This window comes from Rhinolophus sinicus, chromosome 2, assembly GCF_057876585.1.
Source record: "Rhinolophus sinicus isolate RSI-liver-muscle chromosome 2, RSI-T2T, whole genome shotgun sequence".
Lineage (NCBI taxonomy): Eukaryota > Metazoa > Chordata > Mammalia > Chiroptera > Rhinolophidae > Rhinolophus > Rhinolophus sinicus.
Window position 1 is genome coordinate 14,533,815 of NC_142502.1, and position 27,844 is coordinate 14,561,658.

The 27,844-nt window shown below is 41.4% G+C and overlaps 1 protein-coding gene and 1 long non-coding RNA gene across 3 annotated transcripts; one reads left to right on the forward strand and one right to left on the reverse strand.

The window, feature by feature from the left end:
- Window positions 1-2,693: 2,693 nt before the first annotated feature.
- IYD (iodotyrosine deiodinase) lies at window positions 2,694-20,008 on the reverse strand. 2 transcript variants are annotated; one of them, XM_019735401.3, is made up of 5 exons: window positions 19,705-20,008; window positions 12,525-12,716; window positions 10,466-10,625; window positions 6,198-6,354; window positions 2,694-3,175 (listed from the first exon to the last, which is right to left on the reverse strand). In XM_019735401.3, exons 1-5 carry the CDS (start codon window positions 19,880-19,882, stop codon window positions 2,993-2,995), a joined length of 870 nt encoding a protein of 289 aa, XP_019590960.1. In that variant the 5' UTR covers window positions 19,883-20,008; the 3' UTR covers window positions 2,694-2,992. The 2 variants fall into 2 exon arrangements, with proteins under 2 accessions (XP_019590960.1, XP_074189804.1); XM_074333703.2 differs by lacking the exon at window positions 19,705-20,008 and having other exon boundaries at window positions 12,593-12,715.
- Window positions 9,063-14,655, forward strand: LOC141571722 (uncharacterized). The gene is made up of 3 exons (XR_012496797.2): window positions 9,063-10,047; window positions 13,619-13,742; window positions 13,821-14,655. It is a non-coding gene; the product is annotated as an uncharacterized LOC141571722 (long non-coding RNA).
- Window positions 20,009-27,844: the final 7,836 nt, after the last annotated feature.

Below are 27,844 nucleotides of genomic sequence, written 5' to 3' on the forward strand. Positions count from 1 at the left end.
GTGCTTGGGGCAGCAGGAGTGGCGGCTGTTCCCGGCTTCCTGGAATCCTCCCCCCTCCCTCCCAGGAATAGGCAGGCTGAACTGTTTCTACATTTCTTCCCCCAGCCCCCTCCCTTCCTTTACTCCCCAATAAGCTCCCTGCAAGCAAGTCGCACCTCGGGCCTTATGTCTCCTACGATTCCCATCCTCACACCTTGCACATATCTGCTTGGGGACACTTCAAGATAATCCAGTGAAATCAACTTATACTCTGGTGCCTTTCATAAATCTTTAAACCTAATGATGGACTTAGGGGGCATTTGTAGACAAATGTTTTCTATTGCTGAAGAAAATGCTTATTTACCTGTAGCATTCTATTTAGATATAAGTCTAAGTATGTTTTTTCTTCTTTCAGCTTTTTACTTTAAAAAATTCCAAATACATAGAAAAATTGAAATAAAAATACAATGAGGGGAGTGACATCAGCAAGCAGGCCACATAAGACCCAACCAGATATCGCTAAAGTCATGCCTAAATCCTTAAAACAGCTCAGCCTCAAGCTGAGATAGCAGATACATTTATTTTATATTTTAAGACCGTTTAGTGCACTAAGGACAAGACCTTAGGTGCCATTTTACTTTTTTGGCCAAATGTGCATAGCACCTAGTATTAAAATAATAACAATAATACTGCTACTAATATCAGGAGACAATAAAAACAGCTAATACTAAGTGTTACCTACCATACGACAGTAATTATTTATGACTCATCACATTCAGGCATCACAATAGCCCTAAGGTAAGTACTATGTTTATCCTCACGTTACAGATGAAGACAATGAGGCTGAGATTCAGTTTTCCACGGCCACCGAGCTGGTGAATACCAGAAAAGAAACTTGAATCCAGGTCCCTCTATGCTCTGCTGTATATTAATTCCACTCCCCCAAAGAGAAAGCTAGCTGTAGCATGTCTCCAATCTGTGTCTTTGCACCTTTGGTTCAGCATCTATGAAAACTCAGGGCTGTGTTTCTGGAAGAGTTGTCAGGCCTTTGCAATCTTTTGCTCGAGGGCCTCTAACTCATGTGCACTCTGGACTTTTCTTTCCTCTCGAGAGGCTCTGTACTTGAATGACTGTACTTGGACCCCCACCACTCGCCAATTCTCTCTCCACCCCACACCCCAGGAGGCAAGGTCCTCTTGTACATCTCAGCTCTCCTCAGAAGGGTGGACTAAAACTAGCAAAGAGCTCCTTGGGCTCAAATAGTCTCTAAACATAAGAAAGAGAAGAAAGTTTACAAACATAACTTCAATTTGTTGCACTTGTGATGCCAAAGGGTGTTTATTATCCTGATATTTGGAACTGAGACTATCTTTTTCCTGTTAAAAACAATATGAAGTACAGTGGTTAGGTTCCCATTCCAGCCCACATAAGTCTAATAAAGTTCCACGTAGTTAAAGCAATGCTCATTTACAATAAGGAGTACAGGACAAATATCTTTCACAATAGTAATGATTTTTTTTTACTTACAAAAAGAAAAGAAATAAAATGTAAGAAAATTTGTATTTATTAAAATGTGTATACTCGGGGAAAAGCGTGTTTAGAGAAAAATAAGATATAGAGGGAAGATTTTGAAGATTCTAAAAGCGATTTCTAGGTATTTCAAAGGACTGCAGAAGTTGCACAGGTCCTTGTGGTATTTAATATGCAGTGTTAAAAAAAGTCTTTCTTTTCTCTGATACAGATTTGTCACCAGCTCTGACTCATCAGCCACACTAGGGCTTTTCTTGCAATCGTTAGACTCACAAGCGGAATGAAAGGAGGCAGGAGAGATTTTCTTGAGGGAACTAAGTATATATATATAAAAAAAAAAGCAGATGAGAAAAGAGACAGTACAGTGGGAGCGGACAAAGAGGCGAGTAGAGTTTCTTGAGCAGAATTGATGAACAATGGTTTGAGCTATGTGTGTGCCTGTGTGTAAAGTCCCCCAGGAAGGAAAGACAAAATGTGACAGGTGAAAGACTAGGTCTGGCATTCCCATTCTAGCACCTTGTGACCTGAAGAGCTCTCTGCCATCTGGAGAGACAGGATAAGTGTGTTTCGTTGGGGAGAGCAGAAAACAAAGGAGACACGGTTAATGCTGAGGATGGAAAAGAGTTCTCTTTAAGGAAAAGAAAACAAGCCGTGAGATGTAGTGTCTGCCAATTTCGGTAGTGTAAACACCCCCACCACAGGTAATTTCAGTCTGCAAATGGTTTAATAACTGGCTCACAAAATTCCTGAATATTTAAGAGTCAGTTTCCACGAGCTGGGGTGAGCCAGCTAAAACACGCCACTGGAGAGTAGAACTAACCATTTATATGTTCAGATGGTTGCCAATTCAACCCATCTACTTAAGCATGCACTGTTGTGCTCTGTGAATATGACATTTTAATTATTTCCATGGTTACTTATTCAAAACTGGCAGAATATCCATGAAGTCCAGTAAAAGAGTATCTTTCAAAAGCACATCCTTTGCCTAAAAACCACCAGAAATTCATGGGCGGAAGGCCATCTGATTAGTCTAAGTTTAAATTCAAAAATCGTCACAAAGCTGAATTCCTGGGACTACATTCAATTTTCTGATGACTCTTTTCTCTATATGAGTTTTTTAAAAGCAAAAGAAAAAAATCACCAGCGATTTTTCTGGGACAATTTAAATAACTTAAAAACCGAAGCACATTCTTAGTAAAATTTTAATGTATTTCTCCAGCGGATGAGAAATAGAAGAGAACGTACCTGTACATCTCTTATTCTGTATGTTCACCTAATTACACCTGTCTACCAGAAGCAGGCATCTCAGACTCAAAGTGCCGGAGAATGTGGTAAGTTTCTTGACATACAGAGTGGCCACCCCCTGTGAAATGGAGTGCAGGGGACAACTAACCTCCAGAAGAAGAGCAGCCCGTGGACCCAAGAGGAACAGGAGTGGGGAGCAGGGGCATGGTCTTCCAGCGTCTTCCTGCTGCTCTGCTGCCTACACCGTCACCATGATCTGATCCAGAGGTTTCCGTTTTAGGTCAGGCACCATGGCCTCTTTGCTGGGGTACCCCACGGGGAGCAGCACCAGCAGCTTTTCATTCGTGGGGCGGTGCAGGAGCACCCTCAGACGGGGGCCACAGTTAAGAGGAGTGGTAGTGACCGTCACCAGTCCTGCATTCTAAAACGGGAGAGAGAAAGAACATGTTTTAAAGTCAGCAGGCAAAGTCACGGCTCAGCTTCCAGCCTGGGGACATTCTCGTCCCTATTAGGCCTGCTTGTTCCTTCATTTCCCTGAAGTTGGGTAGCAAAGAAGCTGCCAGCTCGGGCAAGGAGTGTCTTGAATCTTGCCTGCTCTCTCCTCAACCTCCCAGACACCACTATCTTTTAACCAAAAGGGAAGACTCTCGAAAGAAAAATAGTGGTCTTATTTTTCATTAATGTGTAAGAAATAGGAATGGTTATTTCATGGAAAGAAATTTGGGGAATCCAACTACACCAAAGGAATGATTCAAAAAACAACAGGCTTTCAAAAGCACATGATTCTATATCCAGTCATGGAGGCAGAGTATCATCCCCAGCTGAAAATACTGACATCCAGTGATAGAGGACCAATGGCCAGGAGATACGTTGGAGTAGAGGAAATATTTCATTAAACTTTCTCAAAGCCCCTCCAGATAATAAATATCTAATATAAATCATTAGATGACACCTCCCCTTCAAGACACCTCCCCTGCGGGCCCTCTTCCCCCCCCCCCCCCCCCCGCTTTTCCAATCAGATCGACACTGCCAAACCAGAGCAGAAATTTCTGGAACTGGCTTTGACAGTCCTGCACAACTCCAGTCATTATGCAATCTGCCCAGATAGGGGCTTCAGGAAGAATTCTCTTTCCTCCCTCACAAATCATGACCTACACTCAGAATTGTGCCTTATGGAACGCTAGAGGGCAGCAAACTCAACACTACAGTGATAAAAATGCTGCTGCTGATTCCAAGGCACGGAAGCCAGTTTGTTAACTGAGCTCGCTCCAGGACTAACCCGCTTCTTTCGGGACCCTAAGATGAATGGAAGTGCCCTGCGGTCTGACGTGGCATCGTGATTCCATTATTTATTCACGTACAGAATCAGGGAAAAAAAGTAAGATACCAGACTCTTTAGGACAAGTTTGCAAGTAATCCATTCTTCTTCTGTGTAACAATTGACTGTATGTTGCAAGGTATTTTCAGCATGCCAACTTTGAATAGTGAAGAAGCACACCGTGTTTTGGAATCAACTGTCCCTTGAAAGTGTGATCACCACTCTTATAGTCTTGTTTGCTTTATTTGTTTTATGTGTTTTCAGACTCTTTCCACCCCAGGCCCCAGTCCTCTACCGAATGTACAGTTCCTGAGATGACTATTTCTGGAGCCTCCCAGCATCTGTCACTAGGTGTAGCTCAGACAACATTTGTTGAGGGAATCATGTGAACGACATACCTCAGTCTGCTCTATTTCATGGTCAGCATTGCTCTAGCTACTATGTAGATGGAATTTTTAAAAGCACATGGACATCTTTCTAATGCAATACAATGTAAATTGAACTTCTCAGGGAAGGCGCTCTATGACAGAATCCTCCTTATAGCTTTTTAATCATTCCATCGGCTCAGACGATAATGAACACAGAGAGGAAACCGGTCCCTGGAACTTCCAACCTCTGCAGCTCTTCATGTGTGTCTGTCAATACCCTTGCACTTCATATCGTTACAGATGAAGGCAAACACAACAGCCACTTTTCTGACCCTGAAATGATGTTTCAATTGAATTTCCAGGAAGAATTCCAGCTTGTTGAACCATCATACTCACCCAACAGGATTTCCAGAGTAAATTTATTTATTTATTTATTTATTTATTTATTTATTTATTTATTTATTATCTATCTATCTATTTATTTATTTGTATTGCTTTTGTTTTGTCTGTTCATTTATTTTGTTCTTTAGATTCCACATATAAGTGAGATCATGTGGTATTTGTCTTTCTTAGTCTGACTTATTTCACTTCTCGCATAATACCTTCTAGGTCCAATTCACGTTGTTGCAAATGGTAAGATTTCATTCTTTTTTATGGCTGAATATTATTCCACTATATATACGAGGTCAGACAATTAAGTTCATGAACTCATCCTAGAAAAAGTGCTACATACCTTATTGCTGAATATCACTATGGTCACCTTTGAAGTACTCCCCTTGGGAAGTTATGCACCAACACCAGCGCCTAGACCACCCTTCAATGCAACTTTGGAAGTCTTTCTGGAATGGTCATCAGAACTGTCGTCGTATTAACTTTGATGTCCTGAATGTCATCAAAATGTCTTTCTTTCAATATTTCCTTCATCTTCAGGTAAAGAAAGAAGTCATTGGGGGCCAGATCAGGTGAGTAGGGAGGGTGTTCCAATACAGTTCTTTGTTTACTGGCTAAAAACTCCCTCACAGACAGTGCCATGTGAGCTGGTGCATTGTCGTGATGCAAGAGCCATGAATTGTGGGCGAAAAGTTCACGTCGTCTAAATTTTTCTTGCAGCCTTTTCAGCACTTCCAAATAGTAAACTTAGTTAACTGTTTGTCTAGTTGGTACAAATTCATAATGAATAATCCCTCTGCTATCAACAAAGGTTAGCAACATCGTTGCAACAAGTTCACGAACTTAATTGTCAGACCTTGTATGTATTACATTGTCTTTAGTCAGTCCTCTATTGATGGGCATTTCTGTTGTTTCCGTATCTTGGCTACTGTGAATAATTAAACATCGGGGTGCATATATCTTTTCAAATTAGTGTTTTGGATTTCTTTGGGTAAATATCTGGAAGTAGAACTGCTGGGTCATAACATAATTCTATTTTTAAATTTTTGTGGAACCTCCAAACCATTTTCCATAGTGGCTGCACCAACTTTTAACAGTGCACAGCGGTTCCCACTTATCTGCTTCCTCACTAACATTGTTTGTTGATTTACTGATGATAGCCATTCTGATAGGAGTGAGATGGTATCTCATTGTGGTTTTGATTTGCATTTCTCCTGAGTCAGTTTTCACATCAGTTACCTTCCTTAGGATTTCAACTTTAGATAAACAATTTAGAACTAGAAACTCAACTGAAGTTTGTAAATAAGGCCACCATTTGGCCCTCAAGAATCAATTCTGTCTCTTGGGCTGGTGGGAGGGTGACATACGTGCAGGGCAGCCAGGAGGATGCCACAGGAGATGGAAACGCTGATCTCGTTGTAGTAGTGGACCTTCCTTTTGCCATTTGCAGCGAAACCGTATATTTGTTTGAAAATGAGAATCAAAACAGGAGCTGTGTCCAAGTATTCTTTAATCCAATTGGTTCTGAAGGGGGAAAAAAGATATTATAGAGAATATTTGCTCTTAATGATTTTTATTCTCTTTTTACTGTCTTAGCTTATTTACATTGAAAACAAAACACATTTACTTGTCTTTCATATTTAAATTGAATAAGAGCAGCATTTTTGTCTGTGTCATGTCTACCTGAGGTCAATAAACAGGCGTTAATAAGGGCCTAGTATGGCAAGGCACCAGAAATTCTGAGAAATGCCAACATGGATCCTATAATCCAGAGGGCAACAAGCCTGACTAAGCAAAATAAAACCTGGTAAGTGCTATTAAAGAATATAAGCCAAGTACATTAGAAGCCCCCAAAACTAAATGTTAATTTTGAATGAGGAGATTAGAAGAAGGTTTCCAAAGTTCCCCTTGTGGTGGGCCATTGAAGACCATGTGGAGAGGGGCCACTGGGGAGGGCATCCTAGTGAGGAGATGAGTAAAGGCAGAGACAGGATGGAGAAGGCTTGGTGGGTCAGGGAATTTCCAGAAGCCTGGTAGGCTGGAAGACGGGGTGTGTGGTGGTGCACAGCGGGTCGCAGGATACATGCAGATTTTGCAGGGTCCTGGACTCCATTTGGTAGGTAATGGAGAGTGACCACTAGCTTCTGAGCAGAAGCATCTCATGATCAGATCTGTTTCTCTGTTTCGGGAAGAGGCCAGTTTGTGTGGACAATGGACCAGCTCAAAGGGGGATCAGACAAGGGACAATGGCAATGGCCCAGGAGCACTTAGGGGAGGTATAGAGGCTGAAACTGACAGATCTAGTCCAGAGTGTGCAAGAGAGGAGAAAAAGATGATGGTGAGGTTTAACCAAAATTATAGGTGCGCATTTGGTAACACTGTTAGCCCAGTTACGAAGAAAAGAAAGGGAACTTTTGTGTGAGTGGGAGATAATTCATGTGAGTTATGAATGTTGAGCTTACATTTTGGTTTTCCAGCTAGCAGCATACTTTTCTCTATTCTATTACCTTATCCCATCCATTTTGGCAAATCGTCATTCTGACACAGATATACAAAAGAAAAGATACTCATGTCATATTATATATCGGAATTTTTTTTAGGATATGTCATTAAGTAGCAAGAGATCATTCATTTCATTTTTAGCCTTATTATGCTTCACTGTTTTAAAACACACTAAACTCACTTGTGTATTTTTCTATGGTTCTTCATACATTATTCACTTCTACAGGTCACATTTTCAGACCTACTTTACCACACCGCAATATGCTTAGTCATGCTCAACTGTCATCAATTATTTTCTACTTACAGAAAGGGAGCTTGTTAATGGGTTAGAAGATAAACTCTGGAGTCAACTAGCTATGCCATGTTGGGCAAGCTACTTCTCATGGCTCAGTTTCCTCATATGTAAATGTACGTATGATATTGTACACTCACCTGATACAATTATTGTGAGGATGAAATCAATCAAAATAGATACAGTGCTTAGAGTAGTACCTAGTACACAGCACCACGTATACGTTAGCTGGTATTATCTTTACTACTAACATTATTTTACAGTGAATAATTTAAAATTTTTTTTAAATTCACATGAAGATTAAGCAATTTACCTAGTTTGAAGGTAAGTTAGTAATTTTTAACAATTTTTGTACTTATTTATTTTGCCTAGGCACACATTGATATCTAATGTTTTGGCTTTGTTCAATTTTTATGAATTTATTATGACATCATATTAAAACTAATAAAAAGACAGCAACGAATAGGCCTGTTAAGAGAAAGGTAAGAAGCATCTTCTGCCTGGGGTGGAGGGCTCACTCCATGTAGCAGGAAAAGATAAGGTTTGACATGTCGGTTGGATCCAGGTTATATATGAAGCCTTTAATAACAGCTATGGATTTCATAATTGACTCAAACAGGATGCCAGTACATACGTTCACTTGTTATTCAATTTACCAAACATTTCTTCAGTTATTTACTATGCATCAACACTAAGCTAGATGGTATAATATAAGGCTTCTTAAGCTGGAGTTTCCTGGATCCGTAGGGTTTTTATGTATATGTGTGTGTGTACACATATTTTCTGCAGCCAAAGTCTATGACTTTAATTGGATTCTCAAGAATGTCTTGGTATACGACAAAAATTTCTGAAATGTGGTCTATAAAATGAGAAAGGTACACCAATAACTAAAATACTACGTGGTAAAGGCTCCTTTAGATGCAGGGAAGGTGCATATTAGGTGCTTTGAGCACACAGATGAGAGACAGCTAATTTTGCCTTCGTGGGGGAAAGTGATGGGACTGACAGCATTTGTAAGTACTGTGCACTCCCAGAGCACAACATCTTTCTCAGTGGAGAAATTCAAGTTATCTTTTATCCATCCCATTGTTTCCCCGCAAATATGCAATAAGATTTTTATATTCATTATTAATATCCTGTACTTGTTCTGGAACATGGTAACAAGTTACAACTCCATAAGACATCAATTTTGATAGAGGGGAGGATGAAGAGTGTAAAGTGCATCAAATATATGGTGACAGAAGGAGACTAGACGTCAGGTGGTGAGGACACAATAGAGTATACTGATGTCGTATGATAAAGTTGTACACCTGAAATTTATATAATGTTATTAACCATTGTTACCCTAATACAGTTAATTTAAATTTTTTTTTTAAGATAGGGTTTAAGTATCTTAGGAAAAACATTGTTCTCTGGGGCACATACCTGCCTTAGTACACTGAGGCACCAGAGTAAAACTAGTCCACACAGAATTCTACTCCACTTTCTTCTTGGAGATGAGGAAGGCCACAAAGTTACTGATGCCTAATGGAGAATGTGCTTGTACTAAATTTGTACTTTTATTAGACATGTACTAACACTAAAGGCTGCTGAGTAAGATCCTGGAAGATCTGATCACTTTAGCGATATGGAATTTACTTCACTCAAGATCCTGAAAGGTAGTTCACAATCTTACGTTCCAGGTGGAAGAACAGTGAAATAAGTTCTCAAAGTTTGATTTGTTATTACTTGGGTTGGAGTCTATTTATTTACCAAAGACTCACATGGCACTTATTATGTGGCATCACAATTCTATATCCTTATAAACTCATTTAATTTTCATAATGAAGTAAATATTATACTTATTCCCATTTTACAGATGAAGAAACTGACATACAGAGAAGTTAATTAGTGGTAGAGTTCAGATTTGAACCCAAGCACTCTAGCTTTGGAGGCCCTACTCTTAGCCTCTATCTTCTATAAGCCTGACACCAAGTTTTTAACATCATTTTGGGTGAAAGAAACAGAAGCTCAATGTGATGGTTAATTTTATGCAACTACTTGACTGGGCCACGGGGCACCCAGATGTTTGGTTAAACATTATTCTGGGTGTTTCTGTGACGATATTTCCGGGTGAGATTAACGTGTGAATCGGTAGACTGAGTAAAGCCGATTGCCCTCCCCAATGTGGGTGGGCCCCATCTAATCCAAAGGCCTGAGCAGAGCAAAAAGGTGGAAGAAGGAAGCATTTGTTCCCTCTGCCTGACTGTCTTTGAACTGGGACATCATGAGCTGCCTTCAAACTCAAAGTAGAATTGTAACTTACACCATTGGCTGTCGTGTTTCTCAGGCCTTCTGAGTTGAATTGAAGCTACACCATCGACTCTCTTGAGTCTCCAGGTTGCTGACTGCAGATCTTGAGACTTCCCAGCCTCCTGAATCACGTGAGTCAATTATTTATAATAAATCTCTCCCTCTCTCTTTGTTTCTCTCTGTTTCTCTGTCTCTTTTGCTCTGTCTCTCTCTGTCTCTGTTTCTCTCTCTTTCTTGCCATTGATTCGGTTTCTCTGGAGATCTTAGACTAATATGCTCAGAAAGAGTAAATAAATGCCTAAGGTCTTGCCACTGGAAAAGCAGAGCTAAGGTTTAAACCCAGACCTGATTCTAGCCAGCTTTCCTAATCACTCTACAATACCTGGGCTCAAGGCAAGACAGTGGCGAGGCTTGACTTAACTTCCATGATTCCTCCCGGAGGTAGAATCAAACGTTTTAACATCTACAACCAAACCAGGGAACTGAAGTCATAGTTATTTCATTTTTAAGAAGCTAAGCCAAACATCCCTTATTCCCACCATTTTGTACCTCAATTTCTTCAGGTCTGTAACCCATCGATGTCCCATCCTTTTCATGTAGTTTATTTCCTCTTCTTCTTCGATGATCTCCCGAATCTTGTGCTTCATGTCTGGGTCCTTCACCACCACAAATGTCCAGGGTTCTGTGTGGGCCCCGCTTGGGGCTGTTCCTGTTACCCATTAAATGGAAATGAGAAATTAAAACTGCAGGACAATGTGAGACTGTTAATTCAGAATAAATATAATAACTCATATGTGTTCAAAATGAAGTTACATCATCTGACAAACGAAGCGCTTGGCAGTAGAGGCTGGCGTGTCGCTGCCGGCGCCTTTTCATTCAGCGTCACTTTAGGAGTCTCCACACCAACTACCTGAGGGCCAGGCCAGCAGTTCTAGGCTATGGGAATGTATCACTACTTCTCTCAGTATATGGGATAAAACGTCCTTAAGCAACTGTACCTCGACCACTGAGGGACCGCAGAGGAGAAATTCTGACAGCCCAATGTCTCGAAAATGTCATTTGTTTTGATATTCTTGAAAAAAGATAAAGTCATGAAGGTTATTGGAAATGGTAAACTTTAAATGGTAAAATTGTTTTAAAAACACTTCTCAAAAGACAACCAAACTATACATTGTTTAGTACCGATATCAAAGCTCTGAGTGTGACCCTGTGGGGTTGGTGGTCTCGCTGGGGACACACAAGAACTCATGGCCCTGGGTGCTCAACACACACAACAGTGTGTCTTCCAACTAGCACAGGCTTCAGGAACACTCAGCCTATACCTCTATCCGTCCCAGTGTCCCAGACAAAGCTTCACGGTGCAGCTTGGTGCCCAGGCAGCTAGAATTCCTTTGAAGATTCCAGCCATGGCTTCGGCCCGCTTCTGATCTGGATGTCATCCCTCTGACCTAGAGATGGCCTGCTATTCCTAGCAGCAGACCACAGTGACCCTCTGAGGGTATATTTCACAAGCAACTATTCCTTTCTTCCTAGGGAGTAATTTAGTGGCATAAGTTCTACATGAGGAGCTCAGGTCTACCTGTCTCGATGGGGTTTTTGTTTGCCACGCATCACTCCCCATGGGAGAGAGGGCATGATTGAATTGCAAAATGCAAGTCAAAACCTAGACATAAAGCCCAAATTTCTGAGCAGAGTGATTCCAGTTCACTTTGTACCCGTGTTGTTTGTCCACTAAATATTTGTGTCACTAACATAAGAAATAAATTGTTCCCTGATATTTTCAATGATGCCAAATTTATCAGAATGTCACACACACCCACACCCACACACACACACAGATACAATATACACACAGAAGAAATTTAGTAACTACTAATAGTTAAAGACTCAAGAATCTAGTGCATTTGTATTCTTAATTAAAATGAAATGTTTTATTATTGCTCTTTTTAACTTGGGCAGTGGATTTACAATGGTCATGCAATAATTTCTGCAAATGAACTTAACTGTGACTTACATATGGCTACGACTCCAAGTAGAGGAGATTCTCAACTAGGGGGCTTTTCCTTATATCTCTTTTTCTAGAATTCTCATTTTTTTCCCTTGGGTAGATATTAATTTACATTGAAAATGTGTTTTCTTTGTTTTGATTTACTTTGCAAATCCACATGAGTAAATTTGGTAGTTTATTAGAACATAGTATTAGAGCATTGTGGTGTATAAGAAATTTGGTTCCAAAAAGAGAAATGAATAAATGTGAATAAGTGTGTGTGTGTGTGTGTGTGTGTGTGTGTGTGTTTTCAAGGTGAGGGGAGAGAAAAATTTTTCTAATATATAATACTGTGTTCAGAAACTTTTGTTTTTAATAAAAGTTTATAATGTTGAGTAATTTCAGACATCTTAAACTCTTGTCACATCTGTACCCAAGAAGTTTGTAATAGTCAGAAGTTTGTAAAAAGTGGGAATCATTATGTTTCTGGAAGTCAGTCTACATCTGGGTATGACTTTATAGGTAAGCTTATTACTCTAGGCTTTATTTCAACATTGTTCCAATACGGCCACAGCAATAAAGCAGCTGATATTCTCAAAGGCCCAATATGCACTTACAGACCTGCTGCTTTGATGACATTATCAATGACTTCCATTGGCACTTCCTCATTACTTATGAACCTCACAGACCGTCTCTTATTGAGAAGTTCATAAAATTCCTGAGATCTCTTAACCATTTCCTTCTCAGGATACCGGGTGTGGGAGAATGGGATGTGTTCAACGTTTTCCTCTGACTCTTGGCATTCATCCGCGTCTGCAAAGAAGAACAAGAAAAGTGCAAATTAAATATCTCTTGGCCATAAGGTGGCCACTGAGGAGAAGGAGATAAAGTTCTCAAAAATGTCTGTTATGAGCTCAAAAACACCAACAAAAGATGAAGTGAATAGATCTATAGAATCCTGACCCCTGATCTTGACAATCGTTCAAACTCCAGACTGGTTATAAATCAAGAAAAAAAAAATTTTTTTTTTCACCTACACAAAGTTGAGAAATGCAAATTTCTGTTAATGGTGAACTAGCTTTTTTTTTTTTTTAATTTTATTGGGGAGTTTTGGGGGACAGTGTGTTTCTCCAGAGTCCATCAGCTCCAAGTTGTTGTCCTTCAGTCTAGTTGTGGGGGGCACAGATCAGCTCCAAGTCCAGTTGCCATTTTCAACCTTTAGTTGCAGGCAGCACAGCCCACCATCCCATGTGGGAATTGAACTGGCAAACTTGTTGTTGAGAACTCGTGCTCTAACTAACCATCCAGCTGCCCCCTGAACTAGCTTATTTGAAACAATCTCTCATCAGCTGAAAACCATTAAGATCACTAAATAAAATATTTTTGAAGTCCTTTTAAAATCACTGTATTGCTGACAACATAGTAAGAAATTCCCAGACCAAAACTAAAGGGAAAATATGAACCTGCAGAGGTAAATAAGCACAGAAGCTGCGTTTTTCCCTGATTGTATTTGCTAATCTCTACACACTTGAATTTTCATTTTTATATTTTCAAGAATCAAGAGGAAGAGAAAAGCCCAGGCCCATACACAGCAGAGAGTGTAATGAGCTGGGACCCCAAGACTACATCCTTAGGGAGAGCATGAATCATAAGTAAATGAAGGCCTAATGGATTATACTATTTTGGTACAATGTAATATACTAATCTTTGCACAGATTATTGAATCATCTTGGAGATAAAGATGAGAAGACTTGCTAAGGTGTGTGGTAGGGGGTTGCTGAGGCTGACTTCCAGACTGCTGGCTTTGGTGCCTGGGTAGACATGGAACCATCCACTGAGGTAAGAGGGTGAGAGATGAACAATTTGGGAGAGGTGGGCAGAAGTAGGAATAGGAATCAACAGTGTGTCACGTTCCAGGTGCCTGTGAGTCCTCAAGTGAAGATGTCAAGTATGAAAGTAAAGGTCCAGAAGACAAGATGTCACGTTGGGAGTCCTCACATAAAGATGAGAATGACAATAGGAACAGAGGGAAGAGAGCAAGAAGATCCAAGACCTGGTCCTGAGGGTCTGGGATACTCCAGGTAGAATTCTGGTAGAGGATTAACTGCCCCCACTGGTCCCCACACACTTCACTCCTAAATATCTGAGGATGGGGAAAAGGCAGGCAGGAGGGAACACTCATGAAAGAGGGACTCACTTCAAAGGGACTGAGAACCCAGCTACAATACTAGCAGTATTTCTTTCATTTTGCTTATTTTTTTTTATTTTGTTTTATTTTTTTGTCTTCCTCTTTTTTTTTTTTTTTTCTTTTTTAATTGAAACAATGGAGACTTCAAAAGAGCAGAAGTTGTGCAATGGACAGGCACCCATTTCTTTAAAGATTCAATATGGACAAAGAAAAAAAATTGTACATTGGTTTGCTTATTGCTCTTAGTAAGAAACTTCTTACATTGTCCTCACCAGGGCAGTTTGGGCCCAGACTGTACACATTTCCTGAAAAAGACCAGTTACTAAGTGAAAAGGAAGTAGGTGTGATGAGGGAGTGGCAACAAACATCTATCAGCGTTTTAGAAGTCAATACCAAACCGAGCCCAGATTTCATCAGAACCAACACTGAACTTTATCAAATGTGTCAATAAAGACTTCCAACACCATTTGTTATGAAGTCTGGCCACCTATGTAGTCAGTGAGTGATAAATGAGCAAATGCATGAAATACTTCCTTAATTGTAACGTAAGCTATCAACTCTTAAGATCCATTCAGCCAGCATTTGTAAAAACTAAAGGCAGACTAGGAGCGTGACTTGGCAATTTCTCAGCTTCGAACATCCAGGGTAAGCGCTGCTCCTCTGGCAGAATGAAGTGGCTGCTGCCTGAGCCTTATTCGACTACCCATTATCTCTGAGCAGAGCATAAAAATGGTCTGATCACTGCTGGTTTGGACTGTTAAACACAAATTTCCTGCAGGGCACTCCAATAGGGGGAGAGGAGGGCCTGCTGTTCCTGGAGCCTGCCCCAGGCCAGAAGGTTTACGTCCTGCCTGGGGCAGGCTGAGCCAGGCTTGGAGAGAAAGCCCCAAGTGATCCTCAGGGCAGTGAACCAATACGAACTCAAAAGGTACCACTTCTGTCCATTCTCTTGACCTCCTGACTGCCCCCAGGAATGCGGCCCTCACCAAGAGAAAAGAGAACAGCTTCTATAAACTCTGCAGTTGTCCTGGCTCTGTCCTAGATCAGCCAAGTCACTCTGGGGGATTTATTCAAGCTGTAAAGCCCATATATTCCAAAACAAACACACGCTATTGTGGTTTGCTTTTTAATCTGTGTCCTGTGCTGCCACACTTGGGGTTGACTCTTGGCACCAAAAGCAACTGGTCTTTTATCATTGCTTTAATGTCAAGGAACCCTAAATTGCTCCATAATTAGGTTTAACAGCCAAGTAATTCGAGGTCACCTCTCTCCTTTAATGTTTAACCCAGAACTGTTTTTGGCTGCCTCTCCACACAAATTTCTTTTGTGTTTTGCAGTTTCACTTTAAAATCTTTGCAAATGGGCTAAATATTTTCTAGCTATGAAACTACAAGGCCCGTTGATGTCATATCATTCTTGTTCCCTCCTGCAACTTTTTTGGAGCCTAGCAGAGCAATACTTACTAAGGCTGAGGGAGACACGGCTCTCGTAGTAGACAGATTCTGACAGTAGAGATGGGAGAAACCTCAGGGCTCAACACCTGTCCAGAGAGCAGCCCCCTTCCCTACTGCCCCAGCCATCACTCTGCTTCCTGCACGGCTTCTCAGCCATTCACCTCCCTCGCTGCAGTCTAGATTGACTATTTCACACGGCAAATGCAGTGGTGGGGCTGGGGAGTCTGGGATATCCAGATGGAAAGACGCTTGGAGAGAGGAACACTATTCTGGGTGGCGTTGACATAATCTGTTTCTGAGCCCCTTCGTATCTTACGGTAACCTTGGTGTCCCCATGTTGACCTTCACTCTTCCCTCATTGGACCCACTCAAACTCCTTGTCAAGGACAATCTCTCCATCCAAGTCCTGCCCCCCTCCTAATCTTCTCTCATCTGAAATTACCTATGCTTTGTCCTAAAACCTTAAGTTCTTTGTAAACCAACCTTTTAAGATTAGCCATGCAAAATTGTTAATGGGTGGGTGATCCAAGGATGATGAAATGCAGAGATGAAGCTGAATTTATTTCTCCTACAGTGAAGGAAAGATATGCTGGTCAAGCTCTGTCTGTGTGAACACAGTAGAATGCTGACCTTATATAGTATTTTTGTCAATAATGTGCTGGTAAATCAGCTCTCTGAGGGGGGAAAAAAGAGCCCTGGTTTGTTGTGCTTGACAGTTTCCATGGTATAAATCCTCCCATCATGGCCTGACTTCAAGCTGCTGACAGTGGAATAAGGAGCCCACAAATCTCCTGAATATTTAACAGTTGGCTCTTGCTAGCCCATAGATCCACTGTAGCACACCACTTGGTTGGGAAGCATGGAGTTCAGGGATTGGTGGACTTCAAGGGCTATAAGAAGATTGGCATCATCTCTAGGAAGAGTGTTACTTACTTAAGACTGTTGATTGGTTGGCAAATCAGAGAGGCTGGTACTGGAGTGAGTCCATCCCTGATTGTCTAGCTTTCAGAAGCAAGAGGCTGCCACTGAATGGCTGTCTTGCTAAGCTTTTACTGAGACGAGCTGTCCCTGATCCATTGAGTATCTTTGAAACCTATTCTGACAGTTGCTTGTTACCATGGGTACATAAAAATCGGTCCATTCCCAAGTTTGTGGGAACATTTTTATTCTTAGTTGTTACCTACACTAGATAAAAATTTTAACACAGGTCTTTCTTAGCAGTGATGGGACAACCTGGGACAATCATAGTTTTTGGATGGCAGGTGAAGCTAAGTGAAGAAAAATCCCCATCAACATTAAAGTGGACGCATTTTATGATATGTGTTCTCTATATCTTTTCCTCTAATTTCCATTTCCATGAACTTCTATGAATCTGTGGCCGAATAGAGAATTTGGGGGTAGGATTTTCAGTTCATTTTATAGGTGTATTCTGAGGTTTCCACTTTCAGATAAAAATCTGCAACTTCTCCTTAGACTTCCATTACAGAAAAACAGGAAACTGAAAGTAGGAACAGAACACCATGCGTGACTGGTCCCTGAAGGAAGTATGTGTCTGATATCTAATAAGCATGATCTCTCCAGTCCCCCACCCTCCTGCCCACACACATGCTGATTCTCTGACCTAGGAACATGGAGTAAAAATTCTTTGTGAATCAGAGCTGGAGGAGGTCTGACTGGTGCCCAGATGTTCCTCAGCTCACCCTAGAATGGCCTACGATACTTATTTTACTGTTTTGTCTGTTGCTATTAATTTTCAAAATGGGCTGGATCTGGTATCTATTTGCCATCATCCAAATCATCTCCATGTCTCTTCAGTAATGGAATCCTTTCTCTTTTCCAATTATATCTTCTTCAGTGTCTGCAGCACCAGCAGTGGGACCTCCCTTAGGCCGTGTCCACCCATCCAGTGGTTAGGCGCTGGGACTTGGGTCGCAAAGAAGTTTAAACGTTGGTTTTCCCCTAGTGACCTCAGTAAGTATTGCTTATGTAAACAAAAATTCCAGCAAAAGACTGTGAACTCTACATTCAGGGCACATTTGTCTATGTCTGCTGAGGGGGCCACTAGGTGTCCAATTCATTCCCCTGTCTGAGGAATAGAGAATGAAGAGGGAAAGGATTTTGAAAAATGAATAATCGGGCCTAGAAACAGAACAGGGCCATATAGCTTTGCTTTGTGTCCCCAACCTTCAGGCCCAGCCCCAGGTCTCTGACCCCCCACCAGCCTTATCCAGCTCCCTTGTATCCCCCAAACTCTTGGGCCTTCAAATCCAGTGGCCTTTCCTCAATGCACATTACCTTTGAGTTCCCAGGGAATTTTTAACCCTGCTGGCCATCTGCTGCCTCCTGAATTCTAGGTCATTCTCCTACTGGAAAGGCAGCCTAGCAAACTGGCTATATGCCTGGACTCTGGAGCCACACTGGCTGGGTCCTGGCTCTACCACTACCTGCTTGGGTAGGTGACTTAGCCTATCTGAGTCTCAGCTTCCTTATCTGTAATATATGGATAATAGTAGCCACCTCACTGTATTGTTATGAAGGCTAAGTGATTTACTACATGTAAAATGTAACACTGGATACAGTAAGTGCCATACAAGGGCTCATTGTTATTATTATTATCCCGGTATTCCTTTTTCCATCCCTTCCTTTCTGTTGTCCATTTCTCCCACCACAGTTCCTCTTACAGCGGGTGCACCCCTCACCCCAGTTCTATCCTCAGCCTTCTCTCTATCAATACCCCCTTAGTGAATTCGTTAGTTTTCCAAGTCCCAAGTCTCACCCCTCTGCTGGTGATTCTCCAATCTGGGGCCTTGATCCCACACCTAGACTCTTCTTTCCTTTTCCTCTTCAATGTGTCACTATCTTGTCAAATCTGAAATGTCCTAGACTACACTCATCTTCCCCTTTAAACTGGACCCTCTTCCCTTTCGCATTTATGATAGTGTCTTTCTGACTCTTCCAGCCTCCAAATCTTACCCTCTCCTTCCAATAGCCAATGAATTACCAGACCTTCTTGTTCTTCCTTTAACTTCACCCCGACTCACTCCTTCCTCTGCATTCCCACTCCTCCGCCATCCAGGCCGTCCTTACCAGAATAAATCATTACCCAGCTTCCCTTTGGTCAAGGGAAGCGCTTCTCACCTGGGCATAATTGGCATTCAGGAGGGATTTCCTTCCCCGGACAGAGTAAGAGGCAGCCCTGGGAGGGGGCTGCCTGGCTTTGAACCCTGTGCGGGTCATTCAGCGTTGCAATATGCCCCACCCTCAATCCTGAGAGCACTCACACGCACGCACACACATGTGCATGCACATGTGAACTCCAGTAGCCCAGCTGATAATCACTGAGCCTCTTCCAAATTGAATCCATTCCACAAATCCACCTCAGACAAACCTCAATCTCAGCTTACCCAAGGCTCCTCTCCTCTTCTTTCTCAGGTCAGCCATGACCTGGCCTACCCTCCCTACCCCATCTCATTTCACTCCTTCCCCTGATCAGCACAGTCTTCCCATTTTCTTGGCACCTCCCCAGGGGTTCAGCCCTATACTTATGCTCTTTCTGCTCCTCTTACCTGAGCTGTGTCCTAGCCCCTTGTATTCACGTTCTGGCAATTCACCAAGCCTGGTTTGACCTTTATCCTAGCTGCCCCACCACTCCCTCACGCCTTCTTCAAACACCTTATTATCAGCTCATCTCTTACTCTCTAATTGTTGCCTGTTTATTGCCTTCTCGACTGAATTCACACTCAGTTTTGAGGACAGTGGCCACAGGGCATGGCACAATGAAAGGCAGCAAGTCCCTTGATCGATGCCACTTTTTAAATTTCAAAGTTTTTGATCAAAACCTGACCACGGCCACCCGAGCCTGTGATGACAAAACCTTCAGAAAGGTTTTAGCAACCAGAACATGATGGAGCCCATGTCAGCCCTTGACAGCTTTTTAATGAGAATCCAGGAATGAAGGGAAGTTGGTGCCAGCAGGTAACAAGCTGACCACCAGAGAGAAATGGTCTATCCCTGTCACACACTAATTTGTTTGCACGATAGAGGTTGATTAGGAAACTTATCTGAGTAAGTTTCTTCCCCTCCAAAGCCCTGCCATCAACTTGCACGCATCATAAAAATACAAAAGGTGGACGCTAAGCAGCGTTGCCCGTGTCTTTACCTTCTTCCACTTGCTGGAGTTCACTGCTGTCCGTTAAGTCCTCATCCACCCAGGGTCGCGCCTCAGCCCTGGCTCTAGGCTCCCCGTTCCTTCTCTCGATGCTTCTGTCCGCATTTTTAAAGATCCACACAATCAAAATGCAGACAACTGCTACCAAGACTGGAGTCAGGAAAAACATGGTTACGAGACGGATGCCAAACGGTGCACACACGTCCCACACTCCGGAATTTAAACAAACAGGACAGGAAGGGGCAATGCCAGGAGACCGAATGGAGGGAGAGAGAGGTGTGTTGGGGAAGGAACAAAGTAAACTCGCTCACTCTGTGAGGACTTTGCCAAGGAACAAAGATCACAGCTGTGTGTGCCTTCAGGATGGGTCATGGGTTTGGTAATGCACAAGTACATACACTTTTATATCGATTATGTACCCAGTCAATACATTCTTAGACAATAATTGCCAGGATCTGAGTAACACTTTAATGCACTAGACCTTGCCAGCAGCGGTAGAAGGTGTTTACTCTTCCTCACCGTATATTTCCTCTGAGAGCAACAATGTGCCTGAAGCAAGCAATCACCTGGCAAACTTGTTTTTAAGGAGAAGATTTCCAGAATCAGAAACTCGGGAGTGGGGCTTTGTTGAAAGTCTGTGTTTCAACAAGCCCTCCAGGTGATTTTTGTGCTTGTACAGTTTGAAAGGCTCTCTCCTCACATCCTCTCCTCTTTCCCAAATTTAGATTCTGCAAGCCCACGCCTTCCACACCATCCAGAAGAGCAAAGTATTGTACACATCAGGAGCTTATTGCTTATTGAAACTTCCTCCAACATGATGTCTTCATAAAGCACAATATCTCGCACATCATAAACCCCCAATAAATAGAAATTCAAAATTTTAAGAATAGAAGTGATGTTTTTAAAACTGTATTAAAGAAGATTCATCCAGCCATAAAATCAGGTGCCAACACAGGCTGCAGCCAGGAAGGCCAATCAAAGAACCACTGTAGCAGTCGGATGAGAGTTAACAGAGTTCTCACGTGGGGAGAAAATTGTGAGTTTGGGACGAGGAAATGTTTGCATAAAATTTGGAGGTGGTGGAAGTGAGAAGGTCCAGATGTGGGGGTTATAGAGAGGGAATCAAAAATTGCCTCCCTCCTTCTCCAAGCAAATCATGTATTTCAGTCTGGACGTTGTCTTGCTCCTTACTTTCCCCGGGGTGGGTGGGGAGGGAGTTTGGGATTTCACAGACTTCCCTTATTATTTGACCCAGTGAGCATTTAAGTAGGGCCAGAGATGAGGTCCTCTGGCGGGAAAGTGGGGAGAGAGACTCTTGGCTTGAAAGGAAATACGTGTCTCACAAAGCTGGGGATTGTTCCAGAATGTGATTCACCAGGTGAGCCTATCTCTGCCCCATGAAAACATGACTTCTGAGACGGGAGATTTCCCAAGTGTTTCTTTTCCTCACCAAGCAGTATCCAAACAGCACTGCCAGGTCCTGGATTGGGTCCCACAAAAGAAAAATGACTGAATCTTCCAACCACTGTGTTATATTATCTTTTGAAATACTATTTTTATGTGAAAGAGCTTAGCCACAAAGTGACATTCATTCTAGACAAGAAGAAAAAAACTCTGTGGTGATATTAGTCACAAATGTTTTTTAATAGAAAAATGGCATGTTCCACAGCAATATTAGGCAGCATTTACTGATATTGTATCTGCTTCCTCTAGATACTCATTACTGCTTTTCCGCAAATTAATTTAAAAAATTATTATCAGAACTAGTGATTGTTTCTCAATCTTATTTCTCCTCTAAGAATAAATTATGAGACATAATTTTGACAATACAAGGGGCTCTTGGTAAAGGCATTGGTTGTTTGGCATTTAAGGGGTGCCTGGTATAGCAGTTCCTTAGGGCTGCTTTAACAAAGTACCACAAACGGGGTGGCTTAAATTTGTCTCAGTTCTGGAGGCTAGAAGTCCAAAATCAAGATGTTGGCAGGGCTGTGGTCACTCTGTAGGGGAGAATGTGTTCCAGTGCTTTCTCTTAGCTCCCAGTGGTTGCCAGCAAATCCTGACGCTCCTTGGCTTGTAGACACATCACTCAGTCTCTGCCTCTGGAGTCACATGGTGTTCTCCCTGCTTGTGTTCCCATCATCGTCCCAGGTGGGTCTGTCTCTGTTTCTTCTCCTCTCTTTTTAAGGACGCGAGTCATTTTGGATTAGGGCCCACCTTAACGACCTCATCTTAACTTGACGACATCTGCAAAAACCTTATTTCCAAATAAGGTCTCATTCACAGGTTCCGGGTAGACAGGAACACATCTTTTTGGGGACATATGTCAAACGTAACACCTGATAAAATGGAAGTAACGATACTTCAGCTTATTTCCTATGAAGGTAAATTCCTTCTGAAACATTAATGAATTCATATCGCATCTCCAGGTTTTCAGTCTTTCAAATTGTAAAGGGAGGAGAGCAAGCAAAATTTCATTCATTTCTCTCTCTCATTGAAGAGAAAGTGCTCACTCACCCAACTTCTCTATAATTCCCTGTTGGAGTTAAAGGCTTGTCAATGACTAACTTGTCCAGCTGGGGACTTTGAGATTGCTCAATACAAATGTTGGAAGACTAGAACCCTTTTTGTGTGTGTCTAGATCCACCCTTGGACTCTGGAAAGGCCAGAGGTCCAAAGACTACGTATTTTAAGTTATATTAAATTTTAAAATGTGACGAGATAATGTTAACTACTATAACCAGCAACAACTGGTCACGTCCTCCTCACATCACATCACTCTGACCTCCACTTTGACCCCCCTTTTCCACTGGGAGAACCAGTCAGAGAAAGGACAGGATCTCTCCTTCTGATTATGTGGGGCCCACCCAGATAATCCAGGATAATCTCCCTGTTTTAATATTTCCTTAGAAATATTAGCATAGTGTAGTTTATAGGCAAAGGAAGGTATTCCGTGCTTTTCTGCAAAATGATGGCTTTTAAAATCTCTTTCATACTGCGTACTAAACATCAGTGTAGGCTGTGATGCCACTCATTAATATATTGAGTTATGATACTCTTGTTTTATGAATAATTAATTTAAACTAAGTCTAAAGCTGATTGCATACTATTTTCTTAATTGTGTTAAAATATACGTCACAGTAAAGTTACCATTTTAGCCATTTTTAAGTGTACAGTTCAGTAGAATCAAGTTCATTCACATTGTTGTGCCACCATCACCACCATCCATTTCCAGAACTTTGTTCATCACACCAAACAGAAACTCTGTATCCACTAAACAATAACTGCCCATTCCCTCCTCCCTCACGCTCTAGTGATCAGCCTTTTATTTTCTGTCTCTATGAATTTGACTATTCTAGGGACCTCACATAAGTGGAATCATACAGTATTTGTCTTTTTGTGTCTAGTTTATTTCATTTAGTATAACATCCTCAAAATTCATCCATGTTGTAGCATGGTTCAGAGTTTCCTTCCTTTTTAAGGCTGAATAATATTCCTTGTGTGTACATACTGCATTTTCTTTATCCTTTATCCTATCAGTGGACATTTGGGATGCCTCTACCTTTTGGCTATTGTGAATGATGTTGCCATGAACAGTGTTCTATCACGCTATTCTTTTTTACACTACCAACAATAGAATTCTTGAGTTGGGGACACTGAAAACTCTGACTCTAAAATTGGTTGCCCAGAATGGCATGGGGTTGGATTCTAATATATATATATATATATATATATATATATATATATATATATATATAATATATATATGCACATACATATATATTATATATATATAGAGAGAGAGAGAGATAAAATATGGTAACTAATTTTTCTGAAACTTGTTTTTTCTTAATTAACATTACAATTACCTTTAAATTCTTGCATTTTAATGTTTAAATGTTTCTTTTAAAAAATAAATTCATTTGCTAAATAAATAGATCTGATTCTTTAGAGAAAAAAATGTACACTGGCAAAAGTAAATAAAAAAACACAATTTCACAAAATTAGAACTGACATCATATCTAAAACAATCACAAAGACACCTTTTAAATTATATCAAACTTAATATAATCTAATGTGAATATGTTTTTAAAATCTTGATAAAAATGGGCAAAATTCTGAAGGAGAAAAAAAAACAAAAACAAGCAAGATTCCAAAACTGACCCACACAATCAGTGCCTATGATAAAAAATTTAAAACAGTATCAAATAATATTGTTTTACACACACATACACACACACACACATCCTTGCTCAGAGTGATGAACTTTTAGAACATTCAAAGAACAATGTTATCCAGGCTAAATAAAAAGTCTCAGGGTATACATAAGTATAAAAAGCTGCTCAATTTATTGAACATAGGTAGTATAATTCTATTAACAAAGCTCAACCAAGATAGCCGACAAAAAAATCAATCTTACGTATAAAGCAAGTTACTTAACCTTTTTGTGTCTCAGTTTCTTCCTCTGTAATAAAATGGGAACAATAAGGGTCGGCACCATCTAAGGTTGTGAGGATTTGCTGAGTTAATAGATGTAGGGTACACAGAGCAGGCCCTGTGAAAGACAGCTATCATTATACAGAAAAAGTTCTCCTTGACTAGATTGCACACTCCTTGAAAGCAAGGCCCATTTCTCTTAGTTCTTTTACATCTTGAATCCCTCAAAAAAACTTGACAATAGTGCTGAGCCAATGGTGATCCCATAAAGCAAAGGGTTAGTCACTTCTTGCCCATTCTCGTTACTCCTTTTACTTGAGTACTGCAAGTGTCAGAAACGACCTACCCAGCATGGGCTGTCAATCCGTAAACATATAGCTCTGTCGTCGTCATCACCATTTTCGTCATCATCTTATTATTATTGTTATTATTATTATTATTATCATAGCATAGTATTATTATTCAATATTATGGGCAATGAGGTGTTAGTGAAAGCAAATCCCACATCAGCCACTTTGCTTTTTATCAAAATGCTCTGTGTTTTTTCACCCTTAGATCAATGATGACACCTGCTGGTAACACAAGGGCGTTATTTTGAATGGAGAAGCGCTGTTCAATTCCGGGTGCTGGGCAAGGAATCTTAGAATGTGGCCCATAGAAGGTGGTAGGAGTCTCTGTTCTTCATTTCAGAAATTTTGGAATAGTAGGGACTAGGATCATATTCAAGGGAAGATGGTGACATCTAGGAGAGAATAAAATAATCAGAGCAAAGTGACTTTGAGGCTGGTAATGGGAAGCTGAGTAGGGAGCTGAAGTGGGGGGAGGGGAAGTCATAAAACAACGGCCACCAAAACAGAAACAACTACTGAGAACTGAACACCAGTTCCTGATGGGCTGTGGTCATGAAAGAACTGATGACTCCAATTGTGGATGATGTGATAAGTTCCCCTTTGGGAATCCTGAGGGTGTGGCAAGATGACTCAGCCCAGCTGTCACCAGCCCTTAGTCTTGCCCAACATCATGTCCCTTGCTGGGGCAGCCCACATCCAATTGTCAATCAAGCAGAGATCCAAAGACCTGGGCCTCTAGCCCACATCTGGACAGTCCTGAAGGGGCATCCCATCTTCAGAACTCCCTGTAGTGTGGGCTGAGGCATCTGTTGTGACAGCATCATGTCCCAACATCTCCCTCTGTCCAGTCCTGCTTCTCTTCTCCCCACCCACAATGTCCACCCCAAGAGCTCCCTTGACAAAGGCCTATATGGAAATCTCTGCCTCAAAGTCTATGGTAGTCCTCCTGAGAGCTCATATCCTAGTGGGAAAGCCAGAAGGTAAACAAGCAAGCAAACTGACCACAAAATGGGGAAAATTGTTAGGCAGTGACAGGACAGGGGGCAGGTGGTCAGGAAAAGCCTCCAAGGAGAGGACTTTGGGAGTGAGGCAAAAAACATCAAAGAAGTCAAAGGTCAGGATTAGTAGGTGTTTGCAAAACAGACAGAAGAACATTGAGCTGGAGAGGAGTGATCCAGGTTGAGCATGGGAAGAAACACAGTTGGGAAGGGCCTCTTCCATATTGGAGCTTATAGGCCCTGATAAGGAGCTTGGGTTTTATCCTATGTGAGTGTAAGATCCTGGAGAGTTTTAAGCACTTGAGAGACGTGATCTAATTTATGTTTTTTAAAAGATTATTCTTGCTGCTGGGTGGAAAATAGATTGGAGAGAACTGAGAATAGAAGCAGGGAGACTATTCAAGAGATTTCTGCCTTAGTCTAGGTCACTGTTCTCAAAATGCAAGTTGCAGCCCTTTAATGGGTGGTGAAATCAATTCAACCATTGTGAACAATATTTTAAAACGAAAGAGCCTGGGCTAGACTTGACAATAATAAAATAGGATAGAAAATTGAATGTGTGGCATTCTGTAAGAGTAACTATTATTCCCTGATACTTAATGAAATTAAAAATCTTTTTCTATGAGTCTCATGGTTCAAGATTAAAAACAATGGTTTTACTGTAGATCTTGATCAAAGAAGTTTGAAAGCCACTGATTTCATTGATTGATACTTACAGGTTGGGTTTATTAACCAAGACCAGAGAAGATGACTCATAAAGGGACTAAGCAGGACAAAAGACCCAGAGAGTGTGATGTCCTGGAGTCATCAGTGGGGTCACAGACACCTGTGAGAAGTAGTGGGGACAAAGCAGGCCAAATAGCACATGATATACAGTCTTACAAAGATCAATGGAAAGACCAGGGCCTGACTAGGCTGGCCCAGGAAGGTAGAGAGCAGCTGGAATGGCTGCCTCAGATGGTTTGGGCTTTAAAGCAGCATCAATCTCCACAGAGGCAAAAACAAAACAAAACAAAAAAAACACCTCTTGTATTTCTTTAAAAACAAAAACAAACAAACAAAAAGCACGTCTACCTGGGAAAGACCCAACCACAAGATGGTCCTTAGACAGGGTCCCAGTGTCAGTTTGAGAGAGAAATACATGGGCTTAGCAGGGTCAGCTTCACTCAACACACAGAAGCAGTTCTTCCTGCATGGAAAGTGTCATGGTTCTCTGGGAAATTGAAAAAGAATAGTGAGTGGTGGTGAAGCCTGAGGGACACAGAAGCGATATTGATAGTAATATTCAAGGTAAACAGGAAAACTCCATGAACAAGAGTCCAGAGGACTAAGGACAGCATTTTACAAATATGTTCCACAGGTCATCGGGTCCACAGTATTCTCATCCGTCAAAAACTGCTCTGGACGCATAAGTCAGGGAAACCTTGGATTCTGTATCCTCTCTTGTTACGGGTTAAATCGTGTCCCTCACCCCCAAAGGATATCCTGAAGTCCTAATCCCAGTACCTCAGGGTGTGATCTTATTTTGAAACACGGTCATTACAAATGTAATTAGGTAAACTAAGATGAAGTCCTTCTGGAGTAGGGTGGGCCCCAAATCCAATAGGACTGGAGAGAGACAGTCACATGGACATATAGGGAGGCAGCCATTTGATAGCACGGACAGAAATTACCATGATGCATCTACAAGCTAAGGAACACCACAGACTGCTGACAAACAAAGGAAGCTGGAAGAATCAAGGAAGGATTGTCCCCTACAAGTTTCAGAGGGAGCCAACACCTTGACATCAGACTTCTGGTCTCCAGAACCGCGAGACAATACCCAGTTGTTTTAAACCAGCTGGTTTGTGGTGCTTTTTAAAGCAGCCCTAGGAAATTAATATACCATGTATCTCCTTAAATGCCAAGCAACCCATGCCTTCTGAAAACAGATATACCTGTCCAGAGTCATAATTGACATAAGCCATCCTGAAGGCCTAAGAAGTCCATGCTTTGAGACACTGATCTAGAATGTTACTTAAAAGAAACTATTCTAAAAATTAAAAAAAAAGTAACAAAACAACAACAACAACAACAACAACATTCTAATCCCTTTTTATCTTCTATTTTCAGTCTGGATATTTTTTTGGCATACCATTTATATTATTCTACGTTCAAGTGTCCAGCCAGGAAGGAAGGGTTGAAACACTCAGAGAAAACCCTAGCAGCTCAGAGGTCTGGGTTTATAACTTCAGAAGAAGCTTTCACACCATTTCAAGGTTCACTAGGCAATCGTGATTTCTTCCCTTTTCTCTTGTCACCTGCAATGCTGCTCATCCTATGTGCCTGATGGCAGCAGAAAATTTACAA

Bases quoted from the DNA above. Each gene is read 5' to 3' on its own strand.
- IYD (XM_019735401.3), bottom strand. From the start codon at position 19,882: ATGTTTTTCCTGACTCCAGTCTTGGTAGCAGTTGTCTGCATTTTGATT. The intron at 12,717-19,704 runs GTAAAGACACGG...TCTTCTTTGCAG, and splicing joins ACTCCAGCAAGTGGAAGAAG to ACGCGGATGAATGCCAAGAG. The intron at 3,176-6,197 runs GTATGTCACCCT...CTCCCGTTTTAG, and splicing joins TCCTCCTGGCTGCCCTGCAC to AATGCAGGACTGGTGACGGT.